General features: G+C 36.2%; 1 protein-coding gene across 1 annotated transcript; it reads left to right on the top strand.

The window, feature by feature from the left end:
- The first annotated feature begins 10,632 nt into the window (after nt 1-10,632).
- LOC107791897 (protein BOBBER 2-like) lies at nt 10,633-12,175 on the top strand. Its single transcript, XM_016614046.2, has 2 exons — nt 10,633-10,934; nt 11,458-12,175. Exons 1-2 carry the CDS (start codon nt 10,697-10,699, stop codon nt 11,892-11,894), a joined length of 675 nt encoding a protein of 224 aa, XP_016469532.2. The 5' UTR covers nt 10,633-10,696; the 3' UTR covers nt 11,895-12,175.
- The last annotated feature ends 3,729 nt before the right edge of the window (nt 12,176-15,904 follow it).

Raw genomic sequence — 15,904 nt, 5'->3', positions numbered from 1 at the left:
AGGAGTGAGCAGTACTACTGTAACACTAATTCCTAAAGTGCAAAATCCTAGTCAAGTTAAAGACTATAGGCTCATAGCATGTTGTACAACATTGTATAAGATCATCACAAAGGTCCTCACAGCAAGACTAAAACCAGTCATTGGAGGTCTAATTGAGAGATCACAGTCAGCATTTATAGAAGGTAGAAGTATTACAGACAACATTTTGTTCACACATGAATTGTTCAAAGGATTTAATATAAAGGGTATCTCCCCATGATGTGTTCTTAAAGTGGATTTGAGGAAGGCTTACGACACAGTAGAATGGTGTTTCTTAGAAAGATTGCTTACTGGCATGGGGTTTCCTTACAAATTCACAAAATGGGTAATGGAATGCATTTCATCAGTTACATATTCTCTAAACATAAATGGTGGACTCACAACACCTTTCAAAGGCAAGAGGGGCATAAGGCAAGGAGACCCAATGTCTCCTTATCTCTTTGTCCTGGCCATGGAGTATTTGCAAAGGGAGTTCATGCAATTGCCAAAGATGAAAGACTTCAAATTCCATCCTAGGTGCAAGAAATTGGGTGTGGTACATGTCTGTTTTGCGGATGACTTGCTAATGTTTTGTAAGGCTGATATACAATCTGTCAGGCTATTAAAACAGGTTTTTCATAAATTCTATATGGTATCAGGTCTTCAAGCAAATGTTGACAAGAGTTCTGTCTATATAGCTGGAGTTTCAATTTGAAAAAAAAAAAAAGAAATTTTACAAGAGCTGGGGTTCCCTAAAGGCAACCTACCTTTCAAGTACCTTGGGGTACTATTGGATTCCAAAAAGCTATCCATTGCTCAGTGCTGGCCATTAGTAGAGAAGGTAACTCATAAGATAAATTGCTGGACATCGAGATTATTATCATATGCAGGGCGACTTCAATTGATAAGATCAGTTTTATTTGATGTGCAATCGTATCGGACACAAATATTTTTATTACCAAAGAAAGTGATGAAGATGATTGAGGCAATTTGCAGATCATTTTTGTGGACTGGTTCAGCTACTGTGTCAAGGAGAGCTTTATTTTCTTGGGAAACAATATGTTTGCCACAGAGTGCAGGGGGCTTAATGTAATGAACATGCTATACTGGAATAAAGCTGCTATTGCAAGCATCTATGGGCAGTGGCAAAGAAGAAGGATAGTCTATGGATAAAATGGATGCACATTTACTACATAAAGAACTATATGATTGAAGATATGCCTATACCTAGGAATGCAGCCTGGGTAGTTAGAAAAATTTTTGAGGCAAGAAGGATGATAAATGAGCTTCAAGGAATTCAAGGGGATCTGGAAAGCAGATTGCACCAGCTACAGAGGGGTGAATTGTTCAGCATTAAAAAATTGTACTCAATTCCCTCAACATCAAAAGGTCCAGTGGAAGAGCATTATCTTGCAACCACACCTGCATCCAAGATTCAAATTTATATTGTGGCTTGCATTACATAATAGATTGACAACGGTGGAGAGGCTACTGAAGTTTGGTATACAAACTCCACATCAATGTATTTTTTGCGAGCAAGCTGTTGAGACTTTTGACCATCTTTTCTTTGAATGCTCGCTGACAAAGGAACTATGGTTGAGGCTGCTAAGATGGTTGGGATATGATAGACCTATTTGTGACTGGCAGAGTGAAGTCAAATGGGTAAGCAAGAATGCTAAAAAGGAGAAATGGACAATGTGCAATAGTTACCTATGTATTTGGCATGCTGGTGAATGCTATATGGAGAGAAAGAAATAAGCTGAGATTCCAAGGAGGTAAACTGATAATCAACAACATCTGCAAAGAAATAGTTATCCACATACACCTAAAGGGGGTCTCAATACAAAACTGGAAAGAAGCTCTGCAGAAGATAAACTGCTACCCTTAGTATGCTAGAGTCTTTTACTGATTTCTTGTGTAATAGCATTAGAGTACTAGATGTCATGTATAGTCCTAGCTTAAGAAGGAACCTCGGACTAGAGTTTATAACAAAGGATGAGTAGATAGTTAGCATCTACTGAATGTAATGTATATTCTTTTGATGGAATGAAATAGAAAAGCTGCTTATAAAAAAAAATAGCAATAATCAAAAATTTAAAAATATTTAATATTAGAAATAGAAGGAAAAAATGATTTGAACTTGAGATTTAGATTAAAATTATGGTGAAAACCCTCAAACTATGGATAGGACTACAAAATTAAAGTTTTACTAGATAAAAAAATAAAAATTGGATAACAAACTAAAACTAAGGAAATACAAAATAAATATCTCATGTGGTAATTTTATGAACGAAAATTAAAGTCTAATTTGTATCCTAACGTTAAAAGAGAAAGAAAATTTAGTTATACGTGATATAAAAACAATTATAAGAAAATTCAATAGATTTAAAATATAATAGTAAAAAACTTATCTTTTAATATTTTAAACTAATTCAAAGTTATATCTTAAAATAAAATGTGATATTATATATTTTATTTATTGGTAAAATATTAATATAAAAAACTAATTAAAAATTTATAGTAGGGAAGAGGATGTATAAAGAGGAAAATAGAGATAGTGTGAGAATAATTATACTTTGAATTAATTAAGTATAAGTATATTAAATAATTAAATAGTACTCAAAAATATTATTGCAAGATTTAAATGAAAAAAGAGTTCCAAGTAAGGGGATAAAAGTACAAAAATAAATTAAATTTTAGGAATAAAAAAATTACAATTATATATGTTTATCAAAAGGGTAATAGGCAAGATATCAAGTCAATTGGTAAGCTAATAAAAGATCATATGAATATAACATTATTATGTAAATTAAAAAATGCAATAACTATAAACAAAGATTAAAGAGAGAGTTGTTTTGGGTGAAAATGTAGAAGGATAAGACTTATTTGAATTTGCGGTGAAACATAAAGTGGTAGTAAGAATTTTGTTGCGGTGAAACATAAAGTGGTAGTAGGAATTTTGTTAACTAATATGCTCAAACAAGACATGTCACAAACATGATATATTTAGTATTATTTAATATTGACCACAAAATAAAATACAAGTACTAAACCAAGGAGTTGGATTATTACGGATATAAAATAAAAATATAAATAAAAAGAAACATATTATCTGGAAGTTTTAAATTTAAGGTAATTCCAATAACTCAAATTATGATTTGATATTTGTGTTCGCGCAACGCGCAGGTACTAATACTAGTGTGGTTTTAATGATTGCGAAGTTTATGTATATGTGAAATTGTTAACCCAGGTCGAAACCGTACAGGCCAAGGCTGAAGTTGTACAAGCTAAGCCCGAAGTTGAGAAGACGAGGGTTGCGGCTAATAAATCCATTACCATGTACTTAAGGGATCTTGCAGTCGTTCAAGCTGAGTTGAAGGAGGTCTCCGACCGAGGAAAGTGGAGCAATGATTTGGCTAAGTTCCAAGCCCGGAGGGAGACTCTCGAAGAAATTCATGCCCGGGGATTCGATCTTGCTGAGGAGATAGCCAAGGCAAAGGCGTGGGAAACCAATGCCAGGTTTCTTGTCTCCTCCGATGATGAGGACATAGTGAGTGGCTCTGGAGACGGGGACAGTGAAGAAGATGTTCTCTAAGGAGAGGAGGCTCCCGAAGATAGAGCTGCTGAAGGTGCAATTTTTGAAGACAACGCTTCCGGGGATGTAGCCTCAAAAATAGATTACGTTTTCATTTTCTTTTTTGTGCAAGGGCCCTTCGAGGGCATTGTAAACATGCTTTGTAAAATACCCTTCATGAATATAAAGTATCTTTTAGCTTTATCCTTAACTTGTGTTGAATTTTATTTTGTTCTCCTTTGCGGAAGACTTTGATAATTCAAATAATCAGTCCGAATCTTGATTCAGATTCAGAACATAATAAATCAATTCGATAAGAACTCGGAATAATGGGACTTTTGAGTCCGAGTTGAGTGAGAGCGAGGTCTTGAACTCCAAATGGTTTGTCCCTTAGGCTCTTTAAGTCGGCCCTTAGGCTCTTTAGTTTGGCCCATGGGCACTTTAGGATGGGCCGATTCGGCCTTTAAAATGGCTATACTTTTCCCTTGTTTTCGGCTAAAAGACTTAGTAAAATTTTTGTATACCTTAGCATGTGTTTTTTTATACTTGTTTGGGTTTTTCGGAGGTTCAACGTATCGAAACCTTATTGGTAATTTGCTTGAGTAAACATAACTGAATACCTCTTGAGATATTTCCGAAGGCCAACGTTAACGAACCCCTTGGATTATTCGAGGGCCGAATTTATTGAGGCCCTCAGATTTTTCGGAGGCTGAATTTTTCGAAGCCCTTTATATTTTGCTTTTGCCGAGGATAGCCTGATTCAACCGGTTTTACAAAGTGTTTGAAGGTCTTAAATTTATAGTGGAAGTCGGACGTCTCCGAGCCACATTATTTTGGCCATAGCCTTTAGTATGGCCGTAGCCTTTAGTGTGGCCGTAGCCTTCAGATATGTCACTTGGACTTGTTTCACAATAATTCTCCGAACTTGTTCGAAAATTTGGTCGCCGAGTACATTGACCTTGGCCTTTATTTCGAGGGGTTCCTCTTTGAGGTCTTATAAGTCCGAGTTTTTGATGACTATATACTGACTGTCGAAGACAGTCCCCGAATATTCGGGGGTGCTTTATACTTTGGCTCTTGAGCCGTTTCCCGTAGGATTATGAGTGTAGAATTCGTGTAGCAGTAGACTTATTTGAGACACTAAGTATTTTTTATATTAACAAAATGCTTCTTCAAATAATTGATACACTTGTACATGTTTTGCCGTCGGGGCTTGACTATTCTATATCGATACGATTCATCTGATCGTTTGGTTCATTACAAAGTTTTCCTATTGAGGCCCTCATTGGCGTGAAGTATTTTCCTTGAAAATATAATCTCTAAGGGTGATGCCCCCCAGTATTCGAGGTTGAATAAAAAGAAACCTTGGATATTGTTGAGTTCTCCTTAGGTAGCACATAATTGGTGCCTCGTTAAAAACCTTACTGGTAAAACCCATTTGGGACAAAATCTGATCTAAGGGAAAAAGAGTGCAACACATGCTTTAAAACCTAAGGCCTTCGTGTAGAAATACGATGTACGCCCTTGATCGAAATCCTGTAATGAGTTAGTTTTAAACTCAAATGGACAAAGGATAAGGTCATACATTAGCAATAGTACCGTTTGAGCAGTGATATGTTCCAATTGTTTGGCAGTTATTCACCTTCCATTGTGCTAAGTTTGTAAGATCCTTTACCGACAACTCCGAGGACTCAGTACGGTCCTTCCCAATTCGAGCCTAGTTTCCCTTCATTGGGGTCTTGAGTATTGAGGGTGACTTTCCATAGGACTAAGTCCCTGATTCCAAAATGTCGAAGGTTGGTTCTTCTATTGTAGTATCTTTCGATTCTTTGCTTCTGCACGGCCATCCAAACGAGCGCTACTTCTCGCTTTTCGTCTAATAACTCGAGGCTGACACTCATAGCCTCGTGATTTGATTCCTCCGATGTATGTCGAAACCTGGCGCTGGGTTCTCCAACTTCAACGAGGATGAGGGCCTCGAAGCCATATACTAGAGAGAACGAAGTAGCCCCCACATTGGATTTTGATGTAGTTCGATATGCCCAAAGGACCTCGGGTAGAACTTCTCTCCATTTCCCCTTTGCATCATCCAGTCTTTTCTTCAAGTTCTAAATGATCATTTTATTCGTTGACTCGGCCTATTCGTTTCCGGTTGGGTGGTACGACGTCGATAAAATCCTCTTTATTTGATGTGCTTCGAGGAACTCCGTTACCTTGCTACCGATGAATTGTTTTGTCACACACAATCTCAACGGGTATTCCGAATTGACATACGATGTGGTTCCAGATAAAATCAATGACTTCGTTTTCTCGGACCTTCTCGAAGGCCTGCGCTTTTACCCACTTAGAGAAATAATCAGTCATAAACAGGATAAATTTAGCTTTACCTGTGCCCGTTGGTAGAGGGCTGACTATATCCATCCCCCATTTTATGGAAGGCCATGGGGACAGGACCGAATGAAGTTGTTCTCCGGCTGATGGATCATCGGTGCGAGTTGTTGACACTTATCACATTTTCTGAAAAATTCTTTAGTATCCTTTTCCATGTTGTCCCAGTAGTAATCTGCTCTGATAACTTTGTGAACCAAAGACTCGGCGCCGGAGTGTTCCCAAAAGTTCTTTCATGGATCTCTCGAAGGACATAATCGGTGTCTCCTGGCCCCAAACATACCGCCAACGGCCCATGCCGATCGAACGTTCTCCTATACAATGTTCCATCTTCATTTAATGTAAACCTAGCAGCCTTGGCTCATAAGGCCCTCGATTCTTTGTGGTCCGTTGGGAGTTTTCCATTCTTCTAATAGTTAATATATTTGTTTCTCCAGTTCCATGTCAGGTTTGTTGAATTTATTTCGGCATGACCCTCTTCAAACACGGACCTTGATAATTGGACAACAGTTCCCGGGATGATATCATCTTCTTCAATCGAAGAGCCCAGATTGGCAAGTGCATCGGCCTCACTATTTTACTCTCAAGGCACATGATCCAGAGTCCACTACTTGAAGCGATGCAAGGTTACCTACATCTTATCCAAGTACCGTTGTATCCTATCTTCTCGAACCTCGAAACTTTTGTTTACTTGGTTCACAACCAATAGGGAATCGCACTTGGCCTCGATGACTTCTGCTCCCAAGCTTCTGGCTAGCTCAAGACCTGCAACCACGGCCTCATACTCGGCCTCATTATTAGTTAATCTTGGAGTTTTGATAGATTGCCTAATAATATCACCTGTGGGATGTTTTAAGACAATGCCGACCGGACCCCTTCATATTCGAGGCACCATCCATGAAAAGGGTCCATATACCCGATGATGTACCCGAGTTTAGCAGGAGTTCCTTATCCACTTCAGGTACGAGGGTCAGCATAAAATCGGCCATGAAGTCAGATAGGATTTGGGACTTGATGGCCGTATGGGGTTGATATTCGATATCGTACCCGCTAAGTTTGATGGCCTATTTGGCCAATCGTCCCGATAGCTCGGGCTTATGCAGAACATTTCAAAGAGGGTAAGTGGTTAATACACATATAGGATGACATTAAAAGTATGGTTTTAACTTTCGAGATGTGCTTATCAATTCAAGTGATAATTTCTCTAAGTGAGGGTAATAGTTTCAGCATCTCTTAGAGTTCGGCTTACGTAGTAAACAGGAAATTGCGTACCTTTCTCTTCTCGAACTAGTACCCCACTTACTGCTATCTCGGACACTGCCATGTATAGATAAAGCCTTTCGTCTTCCTTAGGAGTATAAGCAAAGGCGGGCTCGACAAATATCTCTTTAACTCTTCCAAGGCTTGTTGACATTCCGGGGACCATGCGAAATCATTTTTCTTTTTGAGCAAGGAAAAGAATCGGTGACTCCGGTTCGACGACCTCTAAATGAAGGCAGCTATTCGCCCTGTCAGCCTTTGCATGACCTTCACACATCCTTAATCGTGATATCCTCGATAGCCTTGATCTTATCGGGATTGATTTCGATACCCCGATTTGATACCACGAATCTGAGGAACTTACCCGAGCCAACTCCGAAGGCACATTTCTCCGGGTTAAGCTTCATGTTATATTTCCTTAAAATTGCTAATGTTTCCTGCAAATGTACTAAATGGTCCTCTTCGCACAAGGACTTAACCAACATGTCATCAATATAGACTTCCATTGTTTTTCCTATTTGTTCTTTAAACATATTGTTAACTAGGCATTGGTATATAGCTCCTGCGTTTTTTTAGTCCGAAGGGCATTACGTTGTAACAATAAGTTCCAAACTTAGTTATAAACAAAGTCTTTTCCTGGTCCTCCGAGTTCATCTGAATTTGATTGTACTCGGAGTAGGCATCGAGAAAAGTTAGGGTCTCGTGGCCAGTCGTGGAATCGATCATTCGGTCGATGTTTGGCAATGGGAAAGAATCTTTCAGACATGCTTTGTTCAAGTCCTTTTAATCGACACACATTCTAAGCTTATTTCCTTTTTTAGGAACTACAACTACATTACTTCTCGAATGGATCCTATTAAGGAGTTTGGTTACCTCGTCTTTTATGAAGGCATACTTTACCTCGGACTGAGGTCTCCTCTTTTGTTTTATTGGTTTGACCCTAGGATCGGTGCTCAATAGATGCGTGGTAATTTCTGGCGGGATCCCTGTCATATCTAAGTGGGACCAAGCAGAGCAATCCATATCGTCAATAAGAAATTGAATGAGTTTTTTCCTGAATTCGGGGGTTAGTCTCGTTCCCAGGTATACCTTTTACTCGGGCATGTATTCGATCAAAATGACCTTCTCCAGTTCCTCGATAGTTGATTTTATCGTATCAGATTCTTCGGGAACAACGAAGGTTCGAGGAGTAAGGAAGTCCTCATCTTCGATCACCTATTTCTTTGACTCCATCGAGGCTGGAGGCGGTAATTGCTATTTGGCGGCCTGCTTGTCTTTAAGGCTAGAATTCTTCGAGGTCGGAGGCTTTGTAATCGGTCCTACTTCCTCAATCGCGAACATTTTTTTTGCAGCATGTTGCTCCCCGTAGACCATTTTTATCCCTTCCTCTGTTGGGTACTTCATCATCTAGTGAAGGGTTGAAGGCACTGCCCTCATGTTTTGTATCCATGGTCTCCCGAGGAGTGCGTCATACCTCATATCACCTTTGATGACATGGAACTTCGTATCTTGTATGGTCCTGGCTACGTTTACTGGCAAGATGATCTCTCCATTTGTTGTTTCGATTGCCATGTTGAAGCCATTTAGTACTCGGGATGCAGGTACCATCTGACCTTGTAGGCCGAGTTATTCCACGACCCTCGACCTGATTATATTTGTCGAGCTACCTAAATCCACTAAAACACGTTTAACTTGAATTTTATTCAAAAGGATAGAGATTACCAGGGCGTCGTTGTTAGGTTGAGATATGCCTTCTGCTTCCTCGTCACAGAATGATAAGATGTCCTCGGGCACATAACCCCGAATCCATTTTTCCCTGGTGATCGATAGTTTGGTACGCTTGAATATAGGTCGTTGAGGGACATCGACTCCGCCAATATTCATGTGGATTACATGTTGTGGTTTTTCTTGCTCAGTTTTCCTTGTATCTCTCTCCCTGAAGTGATTCTTAGCCCGATCACTTAGAAATTCTCGAAGGTGGCCTTCGTTGAACAACCGAGCCACTTCTTCCCTTAGCTGTCTGCTATCTTCTGTATATCCATGTGTACCATGATACTTGCACATCAAGTTCGGGTTCCTTTGGGAAGGATCGGTCTGTATTGGCCTGGGCCGCCTGGTGTCTTTAATTCTCCCAATACCGGAGACAATCCCAGATGCATCGACACTGAAGTTGTATTCTGATAATCGAGGAGCTTCTGTGGGGTCGGAATGTTTTTCAAAACCTCTTTTGCTCATGAGTCCCCGAGAGCATTGACCTCGATCATTTCTTCGATCACTCCGAGGAATGTTGCGGCTCGGGCCACTGTTCTTTCTATCGGCATATGGCTGATATCGCTCTTTGTTGAATCTCGGTTCCTGGTCTGTGTCCCTCGAGGGCTTGACTGCGAATCTGTTAGGATACACTGAACCCGAGGGGGCTCCCAACTGGTCGTCCTCGACTCTGATCTTTGACCGATAACGATTGTGCACATCCGACCATGTCACAGCAGGATATTCAATCAAATTCTGCTTTAACTGCCGAGAAGCGATCGAACTCCTTTCATTCAGAACTTGCATAAAGGCCTGTATTGCCCAGTCATCGAAGACCGTAGGTAATTCCATTCTTTCCATCTGAAGTCGGGACACGAACTCCCTCAGCATCTCGCCGTGCCTTTGCTTAAATTTGAAGACGTTCGATTTCCTTGGCCCCGACGTGGGATTAACGAAGGCGTCAGGTTGATTGTCAATTAGAAGAGCGAGAACAAAACCTAAATAGTCATTAGTCATCTAGATGAAATAAAACTACCACATAGATCCTTGGGTTAGGGATGCGCATATTTCGAGTAAAATCGATAACTCGAATTAAAAAAAAATATTTTTATTTTATCGATATTAAGTTATTAGTTTGCGCAGTAACAATTTAACGTTATAATGATATGATCCATTTGATTTTCTTGAATTACAAACTTTCGAACATTGTTATCACTAATCATTAGATTATACAGTCAACGTTAGTCTTAGTTACATTATCTTTATACATTTGAGATAAAAGGATTACTATTATTCTCTTTGTCTTATTCCTACAAAGGTTAGATTGATGATTTATTTTTTAGTCTATTTCAAAAAAAAAAAAAAATTAAATTTAATAAGTAATATTTAATTTATAAGTAGGAAAAGTAAAATACTTGCCTTTGATGTAAGATTCCATTATTCTCACTAAACCATTCTTTTTCTTTCAGTAATTCGAATTTCTAGAAAAAGTAAATAAATGAAAACTAGGAAAGAGGTCTTGAGTCGGTTTAGGAGCTTTCCAACTCAATTAAGGATTCTAATTCCTAATTAAGAGGGTTTTTATCTCTATAAATACACTCATTATATTCTTCTCCCAAATTCTCACATCAATTCACATAATTTCCTTCTCCTTCTACTTTTGCTCTTCTTTTTCAAAAAGAATTTGTTTAATTTTTTTTTTCAAGTATGGCAATTCTCTCTGAGTATACTGAAGAAAATCAAGAACAACCTATGAAGTCTATCGAAAAAGAACAAGAAAAATCTTCTTCTTCAGCACCAAAAGAAAAAGAAAATTCATCTTCACGCCCAAAAGAAGAAGAAAACAAGAAACTAAAGCCAAACAAGTCCAATGGTCTTGACATGAAGAATTATTCATGGGGACAATCTCTTCAAGAAGTTACCATCAATGTCCCAGTTCCCCCTGGTAAGATTTTTCAATAGTTTATACATTAAATTTTTTTGTATTTACTGTTTTTTATTCAAAACTTGAATTTAAATATAAAAAAAGTTTACATTTGTAACCGTTTCTTTGGATGGTTGTTGCGTATTATATCATATTGTATTGTTATTTTAAATATAATATTTGTTTTGATTGTTATTTTAGTTTTATTGTATCATATCTTACATCCGTTGTTACATAAGAATATTGTTACCTTACTTTTGCTTTGTCCTAAGTTCTTTTACCCTTCATCCTAACTTTTAATGATTACGCTACCAGATACTTTACTTTTTCTTTATAATATTGTACGCCTATTTTTTAAATGTTGGAGTGTGAATTTATGAGACGGTAAAAAAGGATACAATCTATTCAAACATTATATAGATTAAAACAATACAATATAATACGATACAATACATTAAGAAACGATACATAACAACCATCCAAACAAAATGTAAGTTATTGTAGGTCTTTTAATCTTACCTTGTGTTATTTTACTTTTTATCAGGTACAAAATCAAGATTCTTGGTTGTTGAAATCAAGAATAATTCCCTCAAAGTTGGACTCAAAGGTCAACCATTAATAATAGATGGTGAATATTTCAAATCAGTGAAAGCTGATGAATGTTATTGGAGTTTAGAAGATCAGCAAGAAATTTCAATTCTTCTAACTAAACAAAACAAATCTGATTGGTGGAAAAGTTTATTCAAAGGTGGACCAGAAATTGACACACAAAAAGTAGAACCAGAACCTAGTAAATTGTCTGATTTGGACACAGAGACAAGGGCAGCAGTTGAAAAAATGATGTTTGATCAAAGACAAAAGCAGATGGGACTTCCAACAAGTGAGGAAATTACAAATCAAGATATGCTTAAGAAATTTATGGAACAAAATCCTGATATGGCTAAAAATTTTGCTAATGCTAAGATGATGGGCATGGGCTAATTGCATGGAAATTCACTACTAAAAATCAGGAATTAGAGACGGACAAATTCTGCAGTCTAACAAAAAAATTCGTCCGAGCGATTTAGCGACAAAATTCATAGCTAATTCTATTTTTTGGTAGTGATTTTATTTTTGCTGATTTTTTTTTAATCTCTAGTTGATTTAGTTTTTATTTTATTTTATTATTGTAGTATGAGAGATTGGAATTATGGCTGGAGTGTTTCTTTGGATTTCCTAGGGCTTTATTACTTGGTCAATGCTTAAATTAATTAATCTTAATTTTTTTCCCTATTGATTCATTTTAGTTTTGGAATTTGATCCTATGATGAATTTATTTCGACTATTTCTCTTGCTTGATTTTCTTCTTAATGTCTATTAGATTCATATTTTTTTATACTAGTATGAGAGATTGGAACTATTGTTGGAATTTTTCTTTGGATTTGGTGTGGCTTTATTGTTTGGTCAATGCATAAATCAATTACTCTTAATTTCTTCGATGATTCATATGATTAGTTTTGGAATTTAATCTTGCGGTAATGTTAGTATTAACTTTTCTTTTGCTGAATTGTTTTTTCATCTCTACTAGGTTTAGATTTTTTTTCTTCATACTAGGGTAGGGTAAGAACTTGGAATTGAATGGTAACCTTGGAGCAACGGTAGTTATCTCTAAATGATATATCGGTCACAGGTTCGAGCCGTGAAATCTATCGTATGTTTCCATCAAGTTAAGATAGATTTGATAAAACATCATCTTTATAAACAATGCATAGCGAGGAAAACAAATAAAAAGAAGTGGTTACTATAATTTATTCAACGCATACATATTTCAAAATTCTACTAAGGCATCTTGCATATTTTCCCATAAAACCAAAATCATGAGATTTGAAGCTGATAACTCATTAAGCATAAAATTAAGAAGAATAACTCAAATAGCCGTCCACCTAATCGTTTAAGCCGCATACCTAATCGCTTAAATTAAAAATAGCCCGCGGATATATCATATATGTATAATTCATGTATCATATGTGTATAACTATGTATAATCATTATATCTAGCCAATTAGTGTTAAAATCCCTACAATTATAGCACATTCACTAAGGAAGAAGAAGCAAAATAACCAACACCATATTTTATACTCAATCCATGAAATCTCATAAAGCATGTATAGAACCTCATATCTTGAAAATGCTACAATTTCATGAATTCCCTAAGGATTTACTATATATCTTACTGGTTCACTTGCAATAATTATTATATAATCTATCTATGCCGGCTAAAAAAAATAATATTAAATATGGCCGATTACTTGTGTTAAAATCCCTAAAATTAAAGCACATTCACTAAGGAAGACGAAGCAAAATAACCATAGCACCATATTTTATACTCAATCCATGAAATTTCATAAAGAATACAACATCATATATATCATGAAAATGCTACAATTTCATGAACTCGCTAAGGATTTGCAATATATCTTACTGGCTCACTTGCAACATATTTTACTGGCTCACTTGCAATATATCTCACCGGCTCACTTGCAACATATCTTACTGGCTCACTTGCAATATATCTCGTTGGTTCACTTGCGACATGTCTACTTGAGTCATCATCCCATACGAAGAGCTCACATTTACCTGCAAGCAACATACACATTCCTTCTTCATGTACTCTCCAATTACATACCTCATTAGTATGACATATTTCAGTGTCATTAAAATTAAACAAGTCGAAAAACCCGTGTTTATTCCCTAATTTAATGGCACAAGAAAGAGTGTTATTTCCTCCTTGAACAATAGGTATATAGAATTTATCAGTCCATCCTGGTTTCATCGAGTAGTCGCCACGATCTTCTCCATATATATAACATCTCGCTTCTGCTGTATTTGGAGTTTCATTTTTTATAATAACAACAAAATCACTAGTTGAGTTTTGTGAATTAACAGATGAAATTGCTAAAAAATTAAGTAGGAAAAGGCAAAGTATTAAGTGATGTAATGAGGAAGACATGGTTATTTTTCTTCCTTCTTATATTTGGTTTAGTTTTTTTTTTTTTAATGTGACCAAATTTATAGTGATTTATGTGAGATATATGAATATTGGATCAACTACTTCATTAAATGTAATAATGATAATATTTATCTTTTTATTGATACTGTTTGACACGGTCTTACCAACAAGTCTTACCAACTTGGAGATTTTCTATGACTAGCTTCAATTTAAGTAAAGGATTTTTAATAAATTTTGTCGTTTTCTTTCTGTTAAAATAATGCAGAAGGAAGAAGAAATCAAAATTTTTGTAAGTAAAATCCGAGTGATAGATCATGTATTTATATTCGAAAGGTTGGGTGATACCGAAGAGCTGCAACTCTTTCTTATAAAGGCTGTAACTTAAAGTGGTTGTTTTATAAAAAGGCTAATCATGCAAACCGTCAATTTCAAATTTTAACAAGAAAATCAAAACGGAGGAAAGTCAAATTACTGTTACGGAAACGGTTAATTTGGATTACAAAATATTAATTTAATTTTAAATATATTTTTAAATATAGATTACTAATAATTTTTATACTATCAGTAAATTTTAACATATATTAGCAGATAATTTACTTAATTTTCATGTTTTAATCTATTTATTATGGGCCATTATTTGTAGTAATATTTAAGTGACCTGATATTGTAAAAATTCTTTCATATTGTCAATGTATAGAAATTTAATTTGAATATAAGAAAAAGTTCAACTAACTATTAGTGTTGGCTTATTAATTTACGCACTTTATTCGGAAACTAGAAATTATATTATGCTAAAGGAGGGGAAACTTTGTCGAATTTAATTAACATTTTGTTTGGTTTAATAAAGCAAAAAACACAAAAGGAGATTCGTAGTGACATAAAGACAGATCTAAGAGTTATTCTTCAGCTAACAGTCAAAGAAATAAGCAATTAATTTATAAAGAGTGAAGAGTGAATTTTGGCCGTGTAGAATTATAAATGGATGGGTAAAGATGAGAAGAGGGTTAACTATTATTTTTACTAATATAAGTTTTATACATCGATAGTCGTAAAAAAATTTATATTATCAATAAATTTTAATCCTATATATGATAGCGCGTTAACTAATTATATTATGAAACTTGTCACACCTCCTTTTTGCGCGCCCGCCCCCGAAGGGTTAAATGCGCGAGTGAGTTTTTCCAATTTAAGTGACAATATTCGAAATGGAATTATTTATTTTAATTCAGAGTCGCCACTTGGGAAAGATTTGGCTTTTGGTGTCCCAAGTCACCGGTTTATCTTGAATCCCAAATCGAGGAAATTTTCAACTTTTCCAAATGAAGTCTGCGAACCAGAAATTCTAAGTAAGGAATTCTGTTGACCCGAGGGAAGGTGTTAGGCACCCTCGAATTCCGTGGTTCTAACACGGTCGCTTAAATTGTTATAATAGCTAAATATCTGATTTAAATACATGTTGTGACTTATGTGCTTCTATTAAGTTTAAACCGCTTTCATTATTATCATTTATTTTTATAGAATTGCAACGTCGTGAAAATGCATCTCGAACCACGTCACAATCAATGCACCCGTAGTTGTTAACACATTTCGACTCCGTTGAGATTTGAATTTGGGTCACATAAATGCGCACCCGAATTTAAGAATATAATTTAATTAAGCCGCGCCTAAAGAGTCTAACGCGTTATTATTTTTGGGGAAGGCCATGAAATTCACTAAACGGCATGTCCTGAATTCTAAATATTTATTATGGTTAGTTATTGAGGGCCCGCAATTTGCATTTTATTTGGCGAGGCTCGTCTCCATTTTAGAAAGGATATCCTAAAGCGACTACATTTCTAATGCGTTTGTCTCTGAAAATAGAAGAAGAAAGATACATGCTAATTCAAGTATATGATTTGGCCTAATCCGGATCCTTATCAATTTCTGATTAATTATTTATAAAATGAAGAGACGTCATACCTTATGAAAAATGCTTTAATTGGGCAAAGAAGTTACATACGAG

The sequence above is a fragment of the Nicotiana tabacum genome, chromosome 7 (genome assembly GCF_000715075.1).
Source record: "Nicotiana tabacum cultivar K326 chromosome 7, ASM71507v2, whole genome shotgun sequence".
Taxonomy (NCBI): Eukaryota; Viridiplantae; Streptophyta; class Magnoliopsida; order Solanales; family Solanaceae; genus Nicotiana; species Nicotiana tabacum.
This window is presented reverse-complemented; position numbering and strand designations above follow the sequence as displayed.

Bases quoted from the DNA above. Each gene is read 5' to 3' on its own strand.
- LOC107791897 (XM_016614046.2), top strand. From the start codon at position 10,697: ATGGCAATTCTCTCTGAGTATACTGAAGAAAATCAAGAACAACCTATG. The intron at 10,935-11,457 runs GTAAGATTTTTC...ACTTTTTATCAG, and splicing joins CAATGTCCCAGTTCCCCCTG to GTACAAAATCAAGATTCTTG.